Genomic DNA, 25,750 nt, shown 5'->3' with positions numbered 1-25,750 from the left:
TTTCTGAAAAGAAATTCTTCCCAATGTCCAACCTGAACCTCCCCTGGTGAAGCTTGAGGCTGTGTCCTCTTGTCCTATCACTAGTTGCCCAGGAGGGCTGACTCCCACTTCACTACAACCTCCCTTCAGGCAGTTGTAGACTGCAATAGCCAGTGTATGCAGGATGATGTGCAGAATGAAATGGAAATTAGGAGAATTAACTGAGAATGTGGAGTTACAACAGTCTTTTAAATATATTAAAAGCAGGAACAATTTGGAGAACGAGGTAGTTAAGGAAGGTGGAAACTGCGTAAAAGAGGATTGGTGTCTTGGTACCAGTCTTCAGCAAAAGATGTTAGTGGGGAAATTTTCAACGGGGCTATTGTTTTCTAATAATAGAAGATACTGCACTGTCAGAGACAGATACATCAAAAGAGGCATTGTCAGAACAAACTGGGTGTCGTGCTTCCAGTAGTTCTTGATGTGGTTTAAGAAGGAGGAAGCCAATCTGGAAAATGGATCGTTACACCTCTCTCAAATAAACACAAAAATCACAGGCTTGCAAGCCTTGAGGTATGAACTCAAGTGCTGACAGTGATTGAATAAAGCATTTGGAGGGGAAAAAATATGAAGCTTCTACATGAGCTTGATTTGATAAAGATAGAGCCTTCCAGCCTTGGAAAAGAAAATCAGTCCTCTCCAATGTTAGTTTTTGCATTATGCAGTTGGAAGATGGACGGATTAAAGACTTGATCTGTCATTTTTTTGATAGCTTGAAGTTGTCCATGAGTGGGCAGTTAAGAGAAGTTAGTAGTCAGGGTCTAGAGATAAAATAGTCTATGAGAACAGTTTTTGAGGAGTTGAGTAGCAGACTGTAGATTTGTGGAGACACAAATCATTATTGGGACAATATAATTACCTATGTATAACAGGGTAATAAACCTTGTGCTATATATTTTGACTGTAGTAAAGTGTTTTTTGACATTTTTGAATAATGTTTTCATAGACAAGCTAGGCAAATGTGATATACAAGAAATAATAAAAAAATTGGTTCAAGAGTGATCAGAAACTCCCTGATATCTTAGCTCTCGTGTTAAAGAATAACTCGTGGTATTTCATGATTGACATGGAAGGCAATACCTCAGAACTGATGTTACTGGATATTTTTTTGCTGAAAATAGGTGATGGAATAGAATGTAGATGAGCCTGAAATCCTCATGTGATCGCAAGGTAGAGGGCATTTGTTGTGGGTTTTAGAGTTGAGGGGCAGGAGGACTCTCGAGCTGCTTTGCAGGTAGAAGACATCACTCTCTTTACAGCCTTATACTCTCCTTTAAAATGGTTTCTGGGAGTGTGGGGAACTCTCAGAAGAGTGATGGAGGGCTGGCCTCAGCAACTCTGCTCAGTTTTTCTTTCCACAGCCAGGGCTTTAAAGCATTCTCAACAGTCCCTGTGTCAGCACAGCCCCATGGGCAGTCATGTGATGAAGTCCTGGTGTAAAAGCTGCACTTGAATTGCCTGACACCTCCATGCAGCTCTGAAGGTCCACAAAGCTGAAAGGCAGTACAAGTGTGTTATACAGCAGGATTAGAATTAATAATTACTTTGACACAAATAAAAGAGCAAAGGTAGAATTAAAAGTTGGAACAAGTCCAATGTACTGTGCTTTATCAGAAATAATCAAGTCCTTTTATATTAAAAGGGAACAGTGGATTAAAGAAGAGTTCTCAGAAGACTTGGAGGTTATGGGGCACTCGGAGGTGAGGCATGATCAAAGTTGAACGTGAGTCAATGATGTCATATTGTTAGATGAAAGACTATTATCATACTGGATTATATAAAGACAAATATGGCCTAAAAGACACTTTCTCTGCCCTGTTCCACACTGGTAAGGTCTCAGTTGGAAGGATAAGTCTGCTTCTGTGTACCATATTTCAAAAATAATGTGGACCACTGAAGAGAGTTGAGAGAAGAACAATCTATGGGTGAGAAAAATTGCATATGAAAGGTAGCTCATAAACCTCGATTTTTTTTTTTTTCCCTAAAAAAATGCTGCTGAGATCAGAAGGAACTACTGTGCCCATCCAAGCCTCTCTTCCTAAAGCATTCTGTATATTTTCACATAATAGTTCTTAAATGAAGATCCTGATGGTATGTGAAGGAATCAGCAAAAATCCTTGCTTAATGTGTAGAAGTAGCCAAAATGCTACTTGGTATTCGAAGAATGAGGGTGTTAATAAGAGAAAATCTTAAAAAATTTTTGGGAGCTAGTAATTAAAATCGTAAGAGTTCAGACATGACCATTGGAGAAGTGGATTGTCTTTGGTTTTCAGAAAGTTAAGTAATTGGGAATACAAGAGCAGCATACAAAATAATAAATGGTGCAGATATACTATTATCCATTTTCTTTCTGAAGGCTGGTAAATAAAGGCATCCTGTGAAGCTGGAAGAATGTGTATTTAAAGTTGGTAGTGCATTGCAGAGGAAACTCTGCCCTTTAATGTTCTGCAGAGTTTGCTGCCTTATTATGTCCTTAAGAGCAAGATGTTAGTAGAATTAAAAATGAAAGAGTGGACAATTATACATGTCAGGAGAACAGGCACAATTACTAAGATATTGATTCAGGGGATTTGGAACAAGCGAGCAGATAACTACTGAATTCTTAAAATACCTAAGTGGTCTCAGTTGTTTGTTGTACACCTCAGGATCAATATGTGAAAGAAACTTAATCATCGAATTTAATGATGGTCTGATTTTGAGGAGGGTAGGTTACAGTATGACCTTTCAGTTCTTAGGGAGAGATGGGTTGAATACTTCAGTGTTTTCTGCACTGTGCTGATGTGCTCCTTCATAATTCTCAGTGGGAACTACATGTTTGCACAATGAGAATCGGGTTCCTTTTGCAGTTAAGAACTAGCTTTATGGCACGCAGCAGGAGATTTAAGAGGGTATTATGCTTCTCGTGTAATTATTCTGATATCTGAGGTGGCCATCAATATATAATCAAATGTACTGATGCTTTTAAGAGTGTATTAATTCTAAATATGGATTTCTGGAAGAATTGGGAACAGAGACTTAATTTATAAAATTGGTGGTCTTATGTAGTACACGGTTCTGCTGGTAAATTCCCTGAGAGCGCAACTTTGGTCTGTTTTCTTAGCTTCTTTCCTTTAAAATAAGTGAATTTTTGAGGCCAGTTGGAAGACATTTATTCACTTGATAGTTTTGTGTAGAAGAAATGGAGCTCTCTCTAAACCAGCATGGTGAATTCATTGTAGAGTGTTATAGCTGCATTGCTTTTGTGGCCTACCTTGTGAGTAGTTTATCATGGTGTAGCACTATGTGCTGTCAATGTACTCTCAGTACTTGTTTAGGACTAAAAGATGATTTGTGTAAACGTAACACTTCAGGAAGGAGTCTCTGAAAAGAGATATCCATTGAGTAAAGGGAGATGGTTTTATACCTGAGGTTTCTGAAAATTACCCCTGTGTATTTAGGGACTATCACGTTTTAAGGATTTACTTCACTTTGGCAGTAAATGTTAAGATAGTTATCATGCCTCTACTTCACTCTATCTTGTTGTCTCTGTTTAGCCCACACCTGGCGCTAAACAATAAACAGCTTTTCTATCACCCAATGTCTGTTCGCTAAACGAGGAAGGGAATTGGGAAAAGGAAGGAGACTCATGGGTTAGAAGTTAAACAGATTTAATAAAATACAGAAACCAATAACAACACAAAACACACAAAATTGTACTTATCTGTAGAGCACTTACAAGCTGTTCCAGGAATGAGAAAGAGAGAGGAGAGAACAGAGGAGAACAAAACTGGGCCCCGCACTTCAAGAAAGATGTTGAGGTGTTGGAGTGAGTCCAGAGGAGGGCGACCAAGCTGGTGAAGGGCCTGGAGGGTCTGACCTATGAGGAACGGCTGAGGGAGCTGGGGTTGTTTAGCCTGGAGAAGAGGAGGCTCAGAGGTGACCTTATTGCAGTCTACAACTACCTGAAGGGAGGTTGTAGTGAAGTGGGAGTCGGCCTCTTCTCCCAGGCAACTAGCGATAGGACAAGAGGACACAGCCTCAGGCTTCGCCAGGGAAGGTTCAGGTTGGACATTAGGAAGAATTTCTTTTCAGAAAGGGTCATTAGCCATTGGAAGGGGCTGCCCAGGGAGGTGGTGGAGTCACCATCTCTGGAGGTGTTTAAGAGAAGACTGGACATGGCACTTAGTGCCATGGTGGTGTCAGGGCAATGGTTGGACTTGATGATCCCAGAGGTCTCTTCCAACCTAGTTGATTCTGTGAAAAAGAGCCCCACCTCTTCCCAGCAAGCCCTCCCTTTTATAGTGAGCTTGATGTCAATGCTAGAGAATACACCTGTGGGCCAGCCTGGGTCAGCTGCCCTGGATTTAACTGCTGAGGGCCTTGATCACCATGGCTGGCCACAAACTGAAACCAAATCCCAATAAAACCAGGACACTTGTAGAAAATCACCTCTGTAGTCCCCAAACCTCCTTTTGCTTGGCACGAGACCCGTTCCAGAATAGGGTCTGCTGCCTAAGGGTTGGCACTTTGTGGCCAGTATTTCTTCCCAGAGTAAAATACTTAGTATACGGAGTATAAACTGCAATCCTAACCACATGAAATTTCATTTTTGTAAATGTTATTTATATATAAAATAAAGCAAATATTGTTATAACCTTCCAACAGTTGACCACTTTATTTGGAAATAAATGACAAGGACCGGTGGGAGCTTTTAATTTCTTTTCCCACCCCATGGTGCTAATTACTATCCTACTGAAGGACAGCAGCACAAGCAGGGGGTTCTTTCTGATGCTGTACAAGGAATTTGATCTTCATTTCTGCTGCTTGTGAAGATCTCCTAAATCTTCCCTGCTCTCTATTTTATATCATAGGTGATCCATCTGCAAGAAGGTGTTTAACTCTTCTACTTTTCTGGACACAAATGAAAAACATTCTATGAGTGTGTTAGACCCACTATTTTTTTTTCAATACTGGTTTTAGTGATGTATTTGGCTTTTTTTCTTAATAAGAGTTAGGTTATTTTGTGATAATTTTTACTTTTACTGAAAAAAAAAACCAAACCCTAATCATTTTGAGGAAGGCTGAGAAACAATGACTCCACTGTTAATCAGACTTGCAAACAGATGACAAATAATGGGATTACTTTGAATTACTTCTACTTTATTGTTCACGTCTTTTAATACTTCTTTTTAAGGGTCGTATGTTTTAGAAGACTGATTAATAGGATTTGAATTTTTGAGATTGTGTGTTAGAATATTGTAATGTTTCAAAAATCTCACAAATTTTTTTATTGTTTATGTTGTAGTTAAGTAAGTTGAAAGTGTCTGCTTAGTCTAAGCACATGAAACTTGCAAAGGTTTTTTGTGTGTCTTACTCCTAAACAGCTGATTTGGGAAGTGTCACATAACTTTACATCTCATTTCTTTCATGCTCTAAAGGTGAACCCTGTAAAAAAAACTTAAAACCATAGCTACTTATTCAGGAAGCCTGTCAGCTGCAAACTGTTGGAAGCTGGGAGAGTACTCAAGAAAAATATTGGATAGGCTTATCCTGTTCGTATTGGCATTTGTTTTTCTCTGTTCCTGGAGTCAGAGCATGTAGCTAGCTGGGCCTTGAGTCTGATTTACTGCATTTGTTTTCATATTCCTGAGCTACTATATGCTTTTCAGACACCAGCTAAACTTTTACACCCGTTAGCACAGCCCAGACAGCACAAGGACTGATTTGCTGTGCTTCAATCCCTCCAGAGTGTTATCAATAGAACTGTTGCCCAATACCAATCGCAGGACTAAATCCTCTTAAGTACACCTTTGCAACCTATTTGGAGAACATGAATTTCCAAAAGGTCGCAGAGTAAAATGTGAACCAACCAGGTTTGACAAAGGTGTGTTGCAGAGCAATTCAGCTTGGTAGCTCTTAATTAGAGGAGAAGCAAAATGGACTGACTTTTAGAGTCTAGTTTTTCTAGTGGTGATGCCAGCAACGCTTTTTAACCTGTGTTATACACAAAAAACCCCGTGTTCAATTCAGGAGTGATTGAAATAGAAGTATCACAAAGGTGCGTTTTTAGGGTGTTTCAGAATAAACCCAAACTTTAAAGTTACCTCCTTGTCCTGGATTAACGTAGTTATACTCTGTCAAGATGTGGAACCAAAGGATAATTTTCCTACTTAAAACAAATCCATGTTTCTGGTGGGTTTATATGTTTTTCTCTGCCGCTTGCAAAATTAGCGTACTGGGATCCCAGACAGGCCTGTTCAGAAGAGGAGGCTTCTGTAAAATGCAGCTGGTTGACAAACTTTTTTGGAACTGAACATGAGGCTGTTTTCTATAGAACAGGCTTCTGTCAGCACAGCTATGCCAGTCGGGAATATGAGGCATGGACACTGGCGGATTTAGCTGGTTTGGTAGAAGCTATTAGCAACTATGTTATTATATTGGCAAAATTCTTCTTTTGCTGGTAAAATTGGTCTGCTGAGAGATGTCTCTCTGTAAATGGTTTTACATTCTGGTATGAAGTGTAATTTGGCCCGGAAAGTTATATTTACCCTATATTTGCAGTGCTTTGTCAGTACCTCTAGAGTACTAAGGGACTCTGACCAAACTTCCAAAATGTATCAATAATCCAAACTAATATGAAAAGGGTGAAAACTGAAAGGAGGCACATTGAAAAAAAGATTGCTGAGAAACAGATGGGAGCTGACAGGACCCCTTCTCTGTTGGTAGGATTGATATCCTTGCACGATTCAGATCTGCTGTGCACCTCCAGGAAGGTGGGCTTTTGAGCTGAGTAACACTAAATCTTTGAGCTTGTGCTGCTTCTGTCATCAGCATAAGAGCAGCAGCTAGAGAGCTTTTTCTTTTTCTTTTTTTTTTTATTGTAAGCAATTGAGCGAGCCTTTTTCATTGGCATTAAGCATCCTAGTAGGAGGACTTTGCTGTTTTTTTCCACTATTTTTCCTCGGTCACACATAGCCTGAATGTCCAAAATACTGTGAGTTTAGGAATAAGAAACAGTTGAAAATGAGTGCTATTCTGAAGCACTATTTTCCCAATTCTTGTTCAATATGAAGCATATAGGAAGTTTAATGAACAAGTCATAATTCTTCCTTGCTATAAAATTAAGTATTGACTTTCAGCTGTGCATGGAAGTAGTATTTTTCTTATGACTTCATACTCATTGCTTGTTCTTTCATCTAAATAGCACCCTGAAATTAGCAATATTTTGTATGAAGTCAGAAGCTTAAGGATTTTGGACTCTGTCCTAATGAAGAATACCATAGGAGACAGAGAGCCTATGAGTTGTGAGATTTGACACTGGGTTAGTTTACAGTGAATGAAACCAGATTAGGCACTGAAATCCTGGATTTGAACAGCATAGCAACACAGTACAATTGTGGAGACACTTACTGATGGTTTAATGTTTATTTTTCAGTAGCTATTATACTTGGCCTGGTGCCTAGCGAAGTTAACAGAAATAAAGCTGGAAGATTTTAGGCAGCTTCAGAAGCCCTGCTGTAGGCTTTTGTAAAGCAGTATTTATTGTGTTTGAGTTCTAATACTCTAAAGAGAAGACCCAAGAAAAGATCACCAAATATTTTATTTGTTATTACTAAAGATTCCTCTGCTGGTTTCCAGAGGAAATATTTTTCAGAGGATCCCCTGTCTTGTAGCCTTCTTTTCTACTTTATGTTGTTTTATTAATCTTTTTTCCTTGCCTGATAGACTTACTTCATATGAGGATTACAGGATTTTTTTTTTTGTTTGTTTGGTTTTGTTTTACTGTATAAAATGGTGAGGTTTTGAGATTTCACCAAAGAAATCAATATGACGTGTTAAAATGGTGCAAAGATCCAGTGTCTTTGTTGTGCCCATTCACTGTATTTTCTGTGGGTGTTGTTAGGTTGGTAGGAAGACTGTAAGTAGCTATTGTTGACCTGAAAATGTTTCACGGTAAGCATATGGCCTTCGTTACTTCTGTTTTTAAAATACTGTGATAGAATAAAACACTTTGTCAGTAGCTAACAAAGGAAAAAAAAGTGTTTTGGGTGTCGAAGGCACAAACTATTGAAAAATAGCCTGTATTTTGTCTTTTTTAGAAACCAGAATGGTGGCAGTATCTGGCACTTTTCCATGTACTTGAACATTAAAAGCATTCTATATCCCAGTGTTTATGTCAGAGTTGGCTGAAATCCACTGATCTGCAGGTTGTCTTGTAGAGAAAACTTTGTCATTGGAAGTTGTAGATGTTCCTGCAAAGTAAGGGTGTAATGAGAGTAGGTTTGTGGAAAACAGCCTTCCCATAAGTAAAAGTTCTTGTAAAGAAAAGAGAAGAATCTGTTTGTGATACATAGGACAAGAAGTAACTGTTAAAATTTCAGCAAAAAAGATTTCAATTAAACATTAAGAAAAGCTTTTTAATAGATAGGATGACTTGTCCAGGATTAGAGTCCTTGTGGATATTGCAAAGTCAGCATAGGGCTACCTAGCGCTATTGTGATCATGTCTTGCAGTGAACCGTGATCACTTTTTCAAGAGGAGAATGGGAAGCCAAAATTTTGTAACCTTTTATAAGAGAGTACATCTTTCAAAATAATTTTATTATTATAATAGTCAGAACTGTGACTACGAGGTGCTTACTCATATAAAACTGTATTCTTTGTACAAGAAGAAGGGGTATAATATATAATGTACCTGCTCAGGGTATATAATATATGATTGTCAGTTTCTTTTATTTGTGTCAAATTAAAGTAATGATCTTAAGATATGTGGGAGTGAATTTGGTAATGAATCCTAACTTCTTTTAACATTCAAACTGAAAAAGCTAAATATAGTAAAACACATGATCTGGAAGTAAAGACACCATCTCCTCTGCTATAAATTGCTCTAATTCTATTAACTTCATTGCAGTTCTGAAACCCTTAACAAACTGACGTCCCAGGATGTTTGAGTACTCTGTCCAATTAAAAGTTGATGATTTCAGAAATAGGAGGTAGGTGCGTGCTCGTTCTTTGAGCTGAGTGAAGGTTGAGCTGTTTACGTATTTTGTGTGTGTAAACCAAAGAGAACTATAACCAGACTCAAAAAATGTCAGTAATGTTATTGGGTTGAAAGGACAGGCTGGAATTTTAAGAATGTATTATATTCCATATAACTTAATCCTCTTTGGGAATTAGACTTTACAGATTTGTCTGTCAAACGAAACTATATACAGTCACAGCAAATGAAGGTCTGTTCAGGTAATATCCACTTTAGAATGAATGTTGACTGTTCAGATGGGAAATAATTGTGTAATTAAGTAGTTACTTTAAATTTCTCCTATAAGGTCATAGGATAATCATGACCTTATCAGAGACTGCTGTGTATCTGTGGCCTCAGAGCTGAGACTTCTCTGAGGCTATCCTGACACTGTACTGCTTGGCCATAGCATTATAATATTCACAGAATATACACCTTGCAGATACTCCCTAGTTTTACACATTTTTTTCACTGCAGAAATAGCAAGATCGTTAGTATCTGTTGAGCTGAAGTCTGATATCTTTCTGTTGACTCCTGGCTGATTCCCAGCATTAGTCAGGTCTTTCTCACAAACATTTGCTCCCCTACCTTAGTAGTAGTAGCATGGCAGAGGTGGGTGAGTGGAGGATTTCTGGCAAAGTAGGTGAGGACACATAGAGGTCAGTACAGACAGTTCATCTCAGTATTTAGCTGGTTTCTGTGTAAGTTTTGCAACCTGGCTGGATTTTGCTACACGTCTCGGAGTAATTGACTTCACTGTTTAAATTAGCTTTTACAATGTAAGTATTTGGAGTCATGAGATCAGCTGTACCAAGCAGGGTACAAGGAGTGAGTTGTTACCTTTGAAGAGTGTGTAGCTTGGAATATTTGTATAAACCCAAAACAATAGTGGGGAATTTGAGTGTGTCTCAGCCCCTTACAAGGCAGGGAAAAAAGTTTGAGTACTTGATCTGAGTGTCATCTAAAAGCTTAAGCTTTTGATTTAAATTTTGTTTTCAGCAAATGGTCACCACGTCACATTTGATTTCTGAGATCACATAGAACGGTGCCTCCACTTAGATGGGGAAGCCGCTTCTGCTTTGAAATTCAGAGAGTGACAAGTTGATCTTTAGCTGACTTAGCAAAAGAGAGTGGTAGTAGCATCTCTTAGATAATTAGAGTTTAGGTTATGAAGGGAAGAACTGCTTTCTTGTAACTTATATTTGGCATGTTGAAAAGCTATAAAATATGTCCCAGAAGTCTGAAGGCCTGATTAAAAGCCTGTTGAAAGCCAGGCTTGCGTTGTTTGAAATGCTCCGTGGCTGTGTCCAAGAAGTGTGGTTGGTGTTTTTGGAGGAGTCGCGTGAGGCTGGATACCCAGATCACATGAAAATTGAATGGAGTTGGACAACTGGTAGAGGCTGTTGTTTGTCCACTTCTAGTGTTTCAGTAGCTAAATCCTAGCAGAAGGTTTTGCATTTGATTTAATAATTTCATTTTGTCATTGCTTTACAATTTATAACACCTGATTTTGTTTAAAATACAAGGTTAGAATGGCTAAATCAGCATGTGTAAAATCAATAAAGTAATTGATATATTGTACACATTCACAATCATCAATTGGGAAATGAAATGTAGTTGGTCAGATTTTATGCCTGCTGACTTAAGGTTGTGGGTTTTTTTTAACTCCTTTCATTTCTCTGACTCTCATTTCAGTTTGTTCTGACTTCACCTTTTTTGTACCAGTTCTGATCTCCCGTAAGCTTGCCTACCCAGGAAGCTGTACTTCCTTTCCTTCTCACCGACACACGGCAAGCATTTTCCAAAAGTCGTTACTCGTTTTGCTAACGTATTTGGCAGCTCTGACATTGCAAAGTTTCATACGATGCGTCTGTTAGATTTTGGCTTGTCTCATCCCAGAGAACTGCTTGCGTTCTTCTGCTTGTTTCATTAATCTTTATTAAGTAAAGATGTAAGCTGTCTTTAATTGAATGCTTTCTTTTGGCAGTAGAACAAGTCAAAAGGTGTTTCTCATTAATTTGTTATTCAGCAGGGATAGCCATCTATCTGGATTGAATTTGTGACAATGTTTAGTCCACACTTGTAGAAATGCCTATGTTGAACATACTTTTCCATGTTTTGCTGAGAATAGCCTATACAGGCTGACTTTATAATGTCATTTGTCATGTGGGAATTGAGCTACAGGGAATTGGTCTGTGTTGACAGCATGTCTCCGTGTTGGTTTTTCCTCTCCTTTTAGTACAATGTGTTTTATATTTGGTCTTACAAAGTTTTATCATGCTATCAAATCATGAAGAAGTGCAGAAATTATGGCTTTTGGTTTTCTCTAGCATGTGATACAAATATTTTGGACAAAGGTCATAATGAGAAATGCTGACCTTTCTTTTTATGACACAGAAAATCATATTCAGACTTTCCTGTAGCAGTTAATTACAGGGCCATTGTTAGCTTGAAAGCAAATTCTATTGAAGAAATGAGAGTAGAAATTTCAGGTGTTGGAGTTATTTTGTCTCCCTTCCAGTTCCTATGCTTTTAGTAATTTTTTTAAGATTTACTTCTTTCTCTGTTGTTTTGTGGAAGATGCAAACTGTGTTTGTGACCCAGTATCCTGGGGAAAGTGTTAAGTTTCATCAAACACAAATCAAATGCCCAACAACCTGAGAAATGAAGAAGAATTTTTGTTAACCTTTGTGAAAATCCCAGATGAATCTAAGATAACCTACATAAAAATATTTTTAGGGCGATTGTCCTTTAAGTGATATTGCACCACATTTGTGTCTGTTTATCCCAGATGCTTTCAGGCAGCTCCTAGCTGAAATGAATTGTTTTTATACACGTTAGGAATCCTGTCATCCTATCGTCAGTAACTCCTAAGCAAGCAAATGAGGTGTCCAAATGTGTGTTCAGTACATGTCTTGGTGTAGCACAGGATCTACAGATGCACGGAACTTTGTCTGGGACAAAGTTGTTTATTTGGTTTGCCTGCTTTCTTGAAATTTATGAATAATGTCTGCCATAAATGTAGCTAAAAATCTCACTGTCATCTGGCAAAAATGAAATAAAGCTATGTTGTAGCTGACATGGTATTATAAAGCTAAACCTGGAAAGACCCATTAGTCTGTTTTTCTAACAGAGTGCTTTTTGGAAACAGTTTTTGCTAGCATTTTTAAATTTAGTGTGACATTTTTGAGCATCTGGCATTTGGCAGCTTCACTAATAACACTTTTGTGCAGTCTAACAGCTTTTACTGTTATTACATTTTTCCTAATCTTCAGCCTGACCTTTCTCACTTCATAATATTTATTTCTGTCTCTCAGAACAGAATCATTTAGGGTGGATTCCAAAGCAAAGTATGTCTCTCTTATGGGATAAATATATTGACCATGTTAAAGTGGATAAACTAGCAGTAGTTTGTTATGATACGTTATTTTTTTCCCAATCTTTTGTCCCCTATGATGCCTGCAAATATTATTATTTTTGCTGTGGTATGTTCCAAAGCTTGAGTGCCATCACATGGCACTTGTACACTAAGCACGGAAATGATTAGCTTCGTCGTGTCAGAGGTGACTTCTGTGTTTCAGACTAATTGGCCCCCTTTCATCAGAGCAGGAATGTCACGCCAGCCCTAGAGAAGTAGTTAAGATTTATTTCCCGTTGAAGAATGTCTTTATTTTACTAGGTCTCTCTGATCCAACTGGAAAAATCTTGGGAAAAGAAATACTTTCAGTCCTTTCCTTTGTCAGTAATTGTGATGTATTAATAATAGAGTAATTTACGTGGATAATAGCAGCAGTCTCACTCTTAGTTTTAATTGGAATGGATATATATTGCCAATATTTACGGGAAATTTATTTGTTTCAATTCAGTTTACAAATGAATCTTCAATCAGTTGTAATTAGTGTCTTGCATAAAGTTTCTTCTTCTGTAATGCCCCCAGCTAGTGATGAGGATCTTAGTGCTATTATAATTTACTGTTTATCTTGACATGATTATCTTTCATTTTTGCCAGATAAATATTTTTTAGGCATCTTAAATCTTCTCTTGTTGCTCTGTGTCAAAGATTTCGCCATCCAAACAACTGGAGGTTTTCCTTTAGAACGGCTGTGAGCTGCATTATTCCATCTTAGCTGCCTTATTTTATGAAACTTTGTCATATTCCCCCAAATATGAAAAAAAAAAGATACAGGAATAGAGATATTCCTTCTTATGTCACATTAAGCATGTCTTATTTTGAATATTCGTACACTGTATGTGATGCTGCAGACTAACTAAGAGAGATGTCAGAGATCCTAGTTAAGAATATTCTTTCAAAATTTTCAGCTGCAAATTTATCTTTACCTGCGTGGAAAGTTGAAAAACAAGGGATGCTAAATATAGCCAGTAAGGTGACTTTCTCTTATCTGAGATAAGGATACAGGTTTGCTGGTGGAAATTGTGAGGGATACAGGATTGCTGGTGGAAAGCTGTGGCATTTGTTTTGTAAATGCTTGCCATAGGCCTATGTTTCCCTTAAGATGACACAAGGTAGCCAGTGCAACTTGTTCTTTCATACTTGTCTCATACCCAGTTCATTTTTCTTGCTGACAAAAGGTAAAGACAACAAAGGCACGCTTTCTTACGGAGAAGATAGGCTTGGCTGTAGGGTCAGGACAGGAACAGGAACATTTAGGTGTAAGCGACTGTGCTGAATAAGCAAATAGTCCTTCAGTGGACAGCTAGAGTTTGTGTTTCTGGTGGTTTCAAATGCTTGCCATGCAGATTAAATAATGCTTTGATAATGACAAGTTTTAGAGGCACTTGGAGATCTGACTGGGCGTTATTGTGTCTTGTAACCAGTTTGATTTTGAAACTGATGTACATTTTGCAGTAGAGCAAAACAGCTCATATTGCAACAATTTTGAGATATAGGTACGTGAGGATGTGGCAAGTATCAGAATAAATTGTGCCTTCCTGGTACAAGGTGTAGAATAGGGATCCTGGGACTTGATTAGGGATTTAGGGAGGGGTGCAACTTCCTTTTGTTCTTTCCAGATTCTGTTTTACACAAATCTAAAACATTACATGAGATTAGGCATCTATGCAGCTCCCTCTCCAGCTGAAATGATTTAGAAAACTCTCATGTTTATTCAATGAAGTTTTAAATTCTTTTGTCTCTCCTCTGAAATATATTCCCCCAAAAGAAAAATATATTCGCTGGACTTAAGGGACTAAAGTAAATTCTCTATTGGTAGAAGGAGCCTGTTTAAATATTGACTGTCGCCTAAGGAGGTCAACTCCACTAGAGGGCAAGAGTGTAATCAGTTGCCTTGTTTCATCTTCAAAGACCATCATCGCTGTAAAGTCCATTCTTTCTGTACTCGTCAGGGATTATCTTTTTAGCCTAAAGTATTTTCCATTCTATCTAAAGTTGATAAGCCACTAACTATGTTACACTAATCAGGAACCTTTATTTAGGGTTAAGCATGTGTAATTGCAAATCTACGCTTCTGCATGCTGAATTCAAGTGTGAGAGAACACAGGACATTTGGACAAACATTAACTTCGGGTGGCATTTTTATATCTTTAAGAAGTTGTTTTATATATTTTTTTATATATATACACACACATATATATGTGTATATATAAATATGTATGTGTATATATTACAGTTATGGTGAGATCTGTACACCAGGATGAAAATTTTCTGAATGTAATTTTGTGCTCTCGTTCAAAGTTTTTGTATTTGTATTTATAGTTATTTCTAAAACATCTTCACTCGGTTGCTCCATTGATCTGTGTAGTTTACTAGAATAATAATGTTCAGTCTTTGATTTTTGTCTGGATAATGAGATCTTTCATTTTTAGAAATATCTATGTGTCACTTAACTCTAACAGTCAGATGGCTACCTCTTCTTCCAGGCATTTTATGTGTCCATAGTTCATGGGGCAAACCATTTCCAACGACAACAGATTTTGTCCCCACACTAGCTTTGTCAATTCAGAATTCAGCTCAAAAGCAGAATTACGTATTTTTTTTCCTTTAATCTATTGTGACCTGTGAATACTAATTAAACACTCCTTAGCACCTCTAATTTTAACCAGAAAGACATTAAATAATACCTTGTATTTTGAAACCAGGCTGTTATAATGTGTGAAAAGGACTTAAAAAATTGTATTTCTAAAACACTACTAGAAAAATGCACGACTTGTTGCATGTCACCCTTCCTGAGTATAGTGTTTAAGGGATGGGTGTTTGTCCTTACCAGAAGAGCATTGCAAAGCATTTTATAGTTGTTCTGGCTACATATTAAATGCTTAATTTTCAGATGTTTTCTGTTTATGAAAACATTTGTGTGAGCAGACGTGTTGAGATGTCTTTTCTTTGTTAATAGTTGAGGCCAGTACGTAATTTCTCACTTACTTCAATATGCTTTTCACTATTCAATTAAAGTTGTTTTGACTATTTTTTTTTTTTATTGAGCAAGATTTTGTTTTTGAAGTGGCCCCACACATTTAAATGGTTTTAATGCTACAGTTCGTTCCAATGAGATAATGGTATATGCCTAGTTAGAGCCCTTCAGAGCATTTTTGGGTGGATCCACCATACTTTATTTGCTAGTCCTGTTATGTTTGAAAATGAAAACACTGTTATTTGCTGTAAACTTAAGTGTGTAAATATGAAAGGCAAGGTCACCAGTTGTTCTTTAGGATCTCACAGTCAGCTGTTGTCAGAGACATGATTTCAAATAAAACTGGGTGAACTGGTAGGTTTTTTTTCTTCTTTCTTGTGAATATTGAAGTCAAGAAGATACAGATTTGACCATAAGAAAAGTGTTGAATCCTTTCTTCCAAAATGTTTGTTTTGAGGCTACATTGACAAAGTCAATGTGCTGGCTGTAGTATCCTGATACTCCCTGTGGCACTGAGTGTAGAAGTTGGGTTCCTTCTCAGCTTTGCACAATGTGGATCTGATGTCTCCAGAAAAATATCAGGTAATTAAGATAGTTTGTGGTATAATGGGGAAATTGGTATGGCTAGTGGATATTGTTTTGCTTGGTATGATTTACTAAATATTAATTGGAGTAACAGAGTGCTTTAACTCCAGTTTGAACTGATCGTTATTCTCTGGTGCTGAACATTAGAAGTCATTTATGAATTTTGTACATAACAGCATTGGTCCAAGTGGAGGAACTGAGGAAGAATGCCCCAAAGAATAATGATTTTTAATATTGTGCTGTAATTAACAAAGCCAGTGTTTAGACTGTCTCGTCTACCAAATGGACTGTATAGAGAAGATTATTCCGGGAGAATAATTAAAAGGAATTTAGGAGATTCAGGAAGTTTTATCTTGCAGTATATGTTGATATATTTTTATTTTAATACTGTCCTCACAGCTAAGAGTAATACAGAAACACTGCCTTAAAAGTGCCAGCCAAACTAGGAATCTTGTCTGTGACAAATACCTCCTAATGACTTGCTCTTGTAATTAGAGGATTTCTCCTAGAGATATCTGAAAAGGGAAAAGAGAGTGTGAGAATAGCTTTTGAATTTGCTACCTCTTTGAGGAGGAGGAGGAGAGATTCCTAAATCTGTTTCTTAAGGGCTCCGACGGTTTCTATTGGTTCTAATAATAGCAATCAAACATGTTGCGGCTTCTCTGACTTCTTGCCTCTGTGGTGGTGGTCACTGGTTCCATAGAAGAAAACCAGACTTGGCTCTTTGACCTCTTAAGGTTGTTACATTGTACAGGCCCAGTACATTAACTGCCTCCAATTTCAGCCCTAAATTATTAGGTTATACTGTGATTGACAGGCAGTAATCCCTGGCAGGGGAATAGGATTGATATCTGGATTTGTAACCTCTTCAGCTGATCTTGCGAGACCTCCTCAACGGGAAGATTTTTGTGGTGGTTGTTGGAAGAACATGATGAGTTAAAGCAGAGAAAAGCAAGAGAACATCGTTCTGGCTAGAGCCAGAACTTAATTCTAAGTTAATTCTATAGCTGAACAAAACTGTATTTATGTAGTTTCATAAAAGTTTTTTGTATTTTGCATTTAATTGTTGCTAACTCTTGGCAAACAGATTGTGTGTACTAGCTAAAGGGACAGCCTTGCCCTCTGTTGTAAACAGTGTTTTATTTTGAAGGTAGCTCTGTTCAGATGTGGAATGAAGTAAGAGGAATAAGGGGAGGGAACAATTTATGTGTCTAAACCACAGTGTCATGATTTTAGTATCATTTGTGGTATTCAAGATATCTTTATGGCAGGGTGGAGATGTAACACAGGCAACATGGGCCCTGTTGGACAGCAGTCGGAGGCCTGTAGAGATATCATAGAGCCTCTGAAATGATATCTGAATCCCACCTCAGCTCACCCAGCAAATTAAAAATGGAATTCTATACAAAGTGAATGAAACATAGCAGAGCCAGGAATCTGTCTAGAACTAAGACCAAACATATCATCAACCCGCACAGGATAAATCCAACAGTTTACTGTTAAAAATGTACAGGAATAAATAGAATATGATAGCATTCGTTGGTTGTACAGTCTGGAAAACCTGTGAACAAAAGCTCATGAGAAACACTAATTTTTCTCTTTCTGATTTAGGTTATGGTCAGACTGGTCCAATGGTTCAGAGAGGTGGATACGACTCCGTTGCAGCTGCTGTTTCTGGTCTCATGCATATCACCGGGCATGAGGTATGGTGCTCAATTTATAAATTTAATAGAATCTTTATGCTATATACTAAAGCTTGATGCTGCATGGAGCAAGTTAGCCTATGCTAACACATCTGTTATGCATGCCCCTAGTCCAACAAGAGGTCTTATCTCTGGGAATCTAGGCAAGTGAATAGGTATCACACTCCAGGCTCGCAAACCAATGCCCAAGAAACAGAAAATGGAAGAAAAATGGTATCCTAAATCTTCAATGAATAAATTGACAATTTATGCTAACCTGTTAATGGCCACTTGTAGTCACTTCAGGAGTTGTAAGAACGTTGTTGACACCTGGATGATGGAACTATACATATGTGTGGGAAGTCTCACCCATGCTTTGATACTGATATTCCCTCTTTAAAAGAGGGAATTGTGAAGCCATCCAGACAAACTGTCTTTTCAATCGTCCTGCCTGAAAATAAGCAGAGAGATGCCATTAGTGGTTCTGGAAAAGCTTTATATGCTGCTATTCCCACTGATATCCAAGATCTTTGGTAGTTGCAGTAGTGCAGGAAGCATTACAGAGGTAGTTTAGTATCTGGATTCTAGGGATACACAGAATGTGTGTCTTCACCTCAGAAAAATGCTGGTCAAATAGGAGTCTACTTAAGCTGTCTCACATCATCTACAGATGCAGGGAATGTGGTCTCCGAATGTCACTTCTCAAGTGAGACAGTGCTACAAGTCTGCTCTATGCATCATAAACACTAGATAGTCTGCTGTGGTTGTGCTCCTGATACTCTGGAAACAGTAGTGCAGATCTTTAGAGTGTGACACTTGTATGCCCTAGATATACAAGGAGTTCATCAAGTTTCTGTACTTAGTGTCAGAGATTCATGTTTGAGTAGGTTGTTGAAAGCTAACCATGCATAATCTGGACATAACTCTACTGTAGGATTGATACTCTGCCAATAAATTTTTTTCTGCTGAGAACAATGGCAAACATCAGAACTCTGTGCTTGTGGCAATTATTGTTACCAGAGTCCTTCTTTCTATTAAAAAAAAAAGTCAAGCATTGTTTGACTGGGGAAGCTGAGACATCTTCTGCCTAGTGTCCTAAGACTGTCTGCACATTGCTGCCATGTTAATGATACATACTCATAGGATGTCCCGTCTCAGAACATGAGAACACATGAAGTTGGGTGCAGTCCTTGCAGGTACTTCTCTTCAAATGCATAATGAACATATACACTGAGCAATGACTGATCACAGTAGCTGTAGTGTAAGTAACTTTGACATTCTGACCCTGGTGTCTGTAGGATGAAGGTTAGTACTTCCAATAGAATGCCAGAAACTTCATGCACACCTCAAAATATACCAAACAAAATTAAATGGGAGTATAATTTAGGAAGGAGCAAATGTTGTTAGTACTAAATGAATTAAAGAAAGTATGTTGAAAAATTGAAAAAAGCAAGACTCTTGTAAAGCTTTTCAATGATATGTGAATGACAGAAAATACAAGTGTTATACTGAATAATTGCATGTAAGTAGTAATATGAGAGTAGTAGTCCTCAGTTGCCATTATAAAGATGAACTTCATTAAAAGATTGTGTTAAGATCTACCCTGGAAATCTAGATGTTCACATCACCTCACCAGGACTTGAGGCAATGTAATCATAGGAATCATTTAATCATAGTTAGTAACAGTTCTGTATATTCATTGGGGGCTTTTAACAATTCATTCAAACTTAGTCATTCTCTTGCATGATTAAAATAAACATGCTAAAACTTACTTCTTATTTTTCTTTATTTGAAGTTGGTCATATATTATTTCATCAGTTTCTCAAAACCGTTTTCTGATGTGTAGAGGGACAGTTTTGTTTCACAGTCTTAAGTGGTCAATGATTCCAAAGAAACAAATGTGCTTTTTGTCGTAGTGAAAATTTACTCAAGTGGCTTTAAAATCGTATTGTAAGCTTGTTTGAAAGTTACTTTAAAATAACAATGTATTATTAATAGTAAAATCTTCCATGTTCATGTGACTGGGTTGTGTTTAAAATTCCACAAAACTAGCTCTGAAAAAAGTAGAAAACCTTGTTTCACTCAACATGTAGAAAAGTGGCCAAAATACAGAAGAGAAAAGAATCTTACTCACTTTTTTGTGCTGCTTTTCTTTATTAAACCTGAATTATTTGTTGACCAGATAACATGGAATTCATATACTAAAAGTAACATGATCATTTGAAGCATACCCTAGTAAACTAGAGTATGATTTTTTTTTTTTTTTCCTTAAACATAATTGAAAATACCAGTCTTATGAACTGGAAAAAAAAAAAGAAAAGTTATAACAGATGATGTTGGTTTTGTATTGCATTGCGGTAGCTATAGATAATCAGCATAATAACATCAGTATAACAGTGCTCTGTGGAAACGTCCCTTCGGTAAACAAGCCATTGAATGTGCTTGCAGGATGGTCTTGAAGGTATCAGCTGATGCTACTAGTAGACAAATTATAATGAATTTGAGCAGCAGCAACAAAACGTCTACATATATCACTGAGGTGCTTAATTTTGAGGTATGTTAATACCTATTTACAGCTCCTCAAAAAGCACTTGAATAATAGGATACTAAAACTATGTCCTTTTCCTGATATTTAAAAAATGGATAGAACTTATAGCACTATATGTTCCATTTTAGCTTAGAGAAATTTCCTGTTGTGAATTCTAGTTTGTTCCAACCATCTGGCTACCGATTTAATGTCTCAGAACGCAGTTTACTGTTGCAGATCACATAACTTTATTGGGTACTGAGGCCATGCCTCCAGTCAATAAAATCTTAATATTAAGCCATGAAATCAATATATTACCAGCACACGATTTTGAGCAAAACTTAAACCTTCGTTAAGTCTGTCACATATGTAACTCATTTTCTTCAATACTTTATATTTCATGTAACACTACAATTTTTAAGACAGTAAAGAGATCACAGTGGAAGAGATGGAAGTTTCTGACTAAAATGTGTGTATTTTATCCAAGTTATCTTTTTATGAAGAAGATAAAGTTAGTGTAAAACAAATGTGGAATGCGCCAAAGATACACAATAATGTCACATTTGATACACAGTATAAACCTCTTGAAAGGGTGACAAGATCATATGCTTTCTACATCTGATTTTTAGTATCTGAGAGAAGATTCCTGCATAAAGAAATTCTGAATGGCTTGCTTTTCTGGTTTTGCTACGGAATAGTTGTTCTGAATATTCTTTTCAGAAAGGGTTATTAGACATTGGAATGGGCTGCCCAGGGAGGTGGTGGAGTCACCATCTCTGGAGGTGTTTAAGAAAAGACTGGACATGGCATTTAGTGCCATGGTCTAGTTGCCATGGTGGTGTCAGGGCAATGGTTGGACTCGATGATCCCAGAGGTCTCTTCCAACCTGATTGATTCTGTGATTCTGTGATACTGAAATGACTTAATGCTGATTACTTTGAAATTCTTCTGAACAAAGTTCTGACCCTTGTAATCAAGCTATAACTTGTGCAATATTGCAAAATTACAGGCCCAAACAGCTACATTTCTGCTAGTTTTGGTTTTGCTGATTGTATAAAACCAAACACATTCAGTGTACAGTAGAATGCTATCTTTAAACCGTGTTTTCATGTACAGAAACCTGCATGGAATTCAACCTCTTACACGCGTACTTGGTTACCTCTGTATTAGAAATGTATGACACCTATGAAATTTGAAATTCTAGTGTGTTTATGTAAATTTACAAGCAATAGTGGGGAATCTGTTTTGCGTAAATCTGTACCACAAACCCATTTTTAATGAAAGTAGTTGCTTCAGGCCACATTTGATTTTTCTTTACATAAATTAAAATATGCTAAAAGGACAAAGTTTATGCCGATGACACTTTTATTGTCCTGGATGATATAATTTATAGATATTTCCTGATTAAACACCACATTCAAGTCTCATATTTGTTGAACAGAAAGCTTTTACTTAATATATTCAGATACATTAGTGCCAGATGAATATCCCTTTGATGAAAATTTCTATGACTCATTAAGGCAATAACTTGAAATTAATTAAATAAAAGTCAATTTGAATACAAATCCCCTTCCATCTCTAAGTGGATTATTGCACACAATTTTCAATATTCAGAGTATCTTCGTAGTGGTGCATTCTTTCTTGCTGAAGAAATGTTTTTGTTTTACTGAACATGAGACAGCAAGACATGATGGGGATCTACAATACCAGAGGGGCCATTCTTCAGCTTAAAACCAAACAAACTGCAACAAAAGAGTGCACATGGTATATAGCTCAGAGCTGTTGAAAAATATAGCCGTAGCTGGTTCATATTAGCTTCAGCAGCTCTTTCCCATCTGTAAAGACTACTGGACTTAGGACACTTTTATTAAGCATGTCATTTCAGAACAATTTCCGTTTTTAATGGATCATTTTTATATTACTGATGTAAATTTGGGAAGAGAAATTATGTCAAAGGGCAGAAGAAAAAGACTTGGGAAAAAGAGGCTTCCAAAACGTGTTGTGGCTATCTCTGGGCCAGAATGTGTTGACAAATTGTAAGGAATTTAGCAAACTGCAAAAATTAGGAATAAATGTGTAAACTGGTGGTAAGATTGAGCAATAGCAAAGCAAAGTGATGGAAGAAAAGGTCTGCTCTGCTGGAGTGAACCTTCATCTTTTCAAATGAGCAAAGGGCATGTCCTGGTGCTGCCCCTAATAAGGGTTCAACCCAGCCCTTGGGCCTGGATTGCAGCTTTGTTTGCTTAAAGCCCTTTCTCCCTGACAAGGGCTGCGTTTTATCCTTCTGCCAGAACAGTGATATCCCTTTCGGCTGGCAGGGCTGGTAATGGTGGTGTTTGTTGCTTTTAAAATAATTTGCTTGAATAAAAGCTACTGTGTAGACCCTTACTCTTACTTTGCTCAGGGAACCAGTTAACATTAGCTACACAAAAGTACTGCTGTGCTGTCGGAAGTTCCGCCTAAAGGAAGGTATTTCGGTGTGTGAGGAGCTTTATCCTTCATATAAAGCACCTTCATATCCCTTGTTCTGCAGGACAGAGATGAAAACCTGAATGAATCCATTTCACATTATGTCCAGCTATGCATCTTGCTGCAGAAGGGCTGGTTTGTGGCACAGGTGGACATTAGAAGCTGATTAAAGGGTGAAAAATGGCAGCTACTTGTGGATCTTGGTAGAAGGACCAAGGAAGAGTAGAAACTGTGTAGACTGCTGCAGAATTATAGGTTGTGGAGTGTTAGGATGAAGTAAAGCCAATGTGTTAAAAATAACGTAGCAGTGTAGTGCCAGTAGTTTGTAGGAGTGTTCTGTAAGGGGAAATTGTGAAAATATTTTTAGAAATAAAGGTGGAACTTCTTCCTAAGGCAAAGGAAGTGTTTGCTTTAAAAGATTTGTTAGTTTAGTACTTGATGAGGAAAGTGCTGGAATCAAGGCTTGAGAAGACAAATTCATATGTAACAATCTATTAAAATAGTTCTGATTTTTGTATCTTCAAAGTATAGTTTTCTCCATCAAGGGTGAAATTAATGACACTTTGAAAACAGCAGAAAGTGTTTTCAAACTAAGAATGTTACTGCACATCTGTTTGCAAAATCTTAAGTCTTTTTGATTTCTTCTCATCCCAGCATCTTGGCTGTAATGAAAAAAAAAAAAACAAATTAACAAACTGAGAACTTGCAGCAGATAGTATGGGGGAAATGGTTTGGTTTTTGTTTTTTGTTTTTTTTTCTTCTCTGTGATAGCTCTGAGGAGCAAAAACCTTTTCAGGTGCTAATTAGGTGAGAGAGTTGGGGCTCTTCAGCCTGGAGAAGAGAAGGCTCCAGGGAGACCTTCTAGCAGCCTTCCAGTACCTGAAGGGGGCCTACAGGAAAGCGGAAGAGGGACTTTTTACAAGGGCAGGTAGTGATAGGATGAGGGGTAATGGTTTTAAACTGAAAGAGGGTAGATTTAGATTAGATATTAGGAAGAAATTCTTTCCTGTGAGGGTGGTGAGACACTGGAACAGGTTGTCCAGAGAAGCTGTGGCTGCCCCCTCCCTGGCAGTGTTCAAGGCCAGATTGGATGGGGCTTTGAGCAACCTGGTCTAGTGGAAGGTGTCCCTGCCTGTGGCAGGGGGTTGGAACTAGATGATCTTTAAGGTCCCTTCCAACCCAAACCAGTCTGTGATTCTATGATAATTAGTTTTCTCAATATGCCTCAGGAACTTCCTTTCCTGTTTTCCCCCAGAGTTGAGTACAAGGAGAGTGGTAAATGGATGGAACCCTGGAGTTGTCCTTTCTATTAGGAGGCTGAAGTAGCTTGGTGTAGGATGTGGAGAAGGAAGAAATAAGAGTTTCTTCAAAAAAGAAGTACTTCCTAAAGCAGTGTTTTATAATTATCAATAAATATAACACTCGCAATCTTAAGGTATGACTAAGTAGTTTAGACATGACTAGTTAAAGTAATTCTGTAAATTCAATTTTATTGAATTTATGCTAGATTAAAGGCATTTATGGGAACTTTGACAAATATTTATTATTTATCAATTATACTGATTTTAAGTCGGCTTATGATAGGCTTGCTTAGGTGCTGGAACTCTGAAACAGTCCCATTAGCTTTGTGCTGCTGTTTGTGGACTGTACTTCAGGGCAGGCAATTGCTGTCAGAATCTGAGCATCCAGCCTCAACCTTTTCAGAGTAGGAAATGGGAGAACATCTCAGAAGAGGCACTTTTAAGCTCCTATGATACAAGCCTACCTTGACTGAAATTACAAGTTTGTTTTGCCCCTGATTGCAGAGGTGCCGCATTTCATGCCAGCAATTAGGGAAGTTCTGAAACACATGATGTAAAATGAGGATTCTTCCCTTGATGCAAGAAAAAGGGATGACATACTGAAAAAGGGTGTTTGAAACCAACAACTTTCCAGTGATTATTGGTCAGAAGGTCAAGAATTTGCATGTATTTACATGTGTAATGTGTACATGTGTAAACAAAACAAAGTTGTTTTTGTTTTACCATACTGGAAAATACAAAAGTGAGATTTGGCCAGGGGGAGGTCCAGAAGAGGAGGGAGAAAAAGAGAGTGAAGAGAGCAAAGCCATATGGTTCTGCCTTTCAGACAGACATGCACCAGGGTCACCATACTGTGGAAATCCTTTAGACCTTTGGCTTCTAGGCACAATGAAATTCAGTTTTCACTGGATTCTCTTGTCTCTAACAGTATCTCTTTTCTTTTTGCATTGGTGAGTTGAAGCATTATGTTATTAGGGGAAAAATGTAGCATAATAAATCATTCACAATTTGCAGTGTGCAGCATCATGAAGTTACAGTATTGTGTAGATACTGCAAGAATATCTGGTTTTCAGTGGGAATTTTTATACTTCAGTTCACTCAAAGATACTCTTATTTCTTGCAGTTTGCAATGCAGAAACATGTAAACACTTTTTCAGATGAGTCTTGTGTAGAATGTGCTATAACAAAAAGTAATGTTTTGCCTCTACTTGTTTTCTTCTTTTTTTGTTTTTTTTTTTGTTTTTTTTTTGCTGGTCTTGTTTGGTTTTGAGGTGTTTTCTTCTTTTTCTTTAGGGCGGTGAGCCAGTTAGACCAGGAGTAGCCATGACAGATCTTGCTACCGGGCTGTATACATATGGAGCAATTATGGCTGGTTTACTTCAGAGGTATAAGACGGGGAAAGGACTGCACATTGACTGCAATCTCTTGTCATCTCAGGTAGGAGTTTTTAAAAACACGCTTTTAGTTGTGTAGGTGTTTGAACGTAAGATTACCATTTTGACATAAATTAATGCGTATTACTTAGTACAACTAATGACAACAATAATAATGACAGTATTGGCATTAGTGACTGTTTCCTTATTCTGCCAGAATACAGTGACCAATTTACATGACATGGTTATAATTACTACTGCAGTACGATTGGTTTTCACTTTTTACAAAGGACCTCCATGTTCTTTGAAAACATGGATTAATCAAGGTTTATAATATCCTTGAGGTTGGAAGTAACATTTGTGGTAGATAATTTGAGATAGACAAGCA

General features: G+C 37.5%; 1 protein-coding gene across 1 annotated transcript in view; it reads left to right on the top strand.

The window, feature by feature from the left end:
* Positions 1–25,750, top strand: part of SUGCT (succinyl-CoA:glutarate-CoA transferase) — a 347,781-nt gene that overhangs the window by 24,523 nt on the left and 297,508 nt on the right. Inside the window, exons 7-8 of the mRNA XM_068405091.1 lie at positions 17,622–17,713; positions 25,283–25,426. Of these exons, the coding sequence (XP_068261192.1) occupies positions 17,622–17,713; positions 25,283–25,426 (236 nt within the window). The remainder of the gene's footprint in view (positions 1–17,621; positions 17,714–25,282; positions 25,427–25,750) is intronic.

The sequence above is a fragment of the Nyctibius grandis genome, chromosome 7, assembly GCF_013368605.1.
Source record: "Nyctibius grandis isolate bNycGra1 chromosome 7, bNycGra1.pri, whole genome shotgun sequence".
Taxonomy (NCBI): Eukaryota; Metazoa; Chordata; class Aves; order Nyctibiiformes; family Nyctibiidae; genus Nyctibius; species Nyctibius grandis.
Note: the sequence above shows the minus strand (reverse complement) of the source record. Positions and strands in the feature narration are given on the sequence as shown.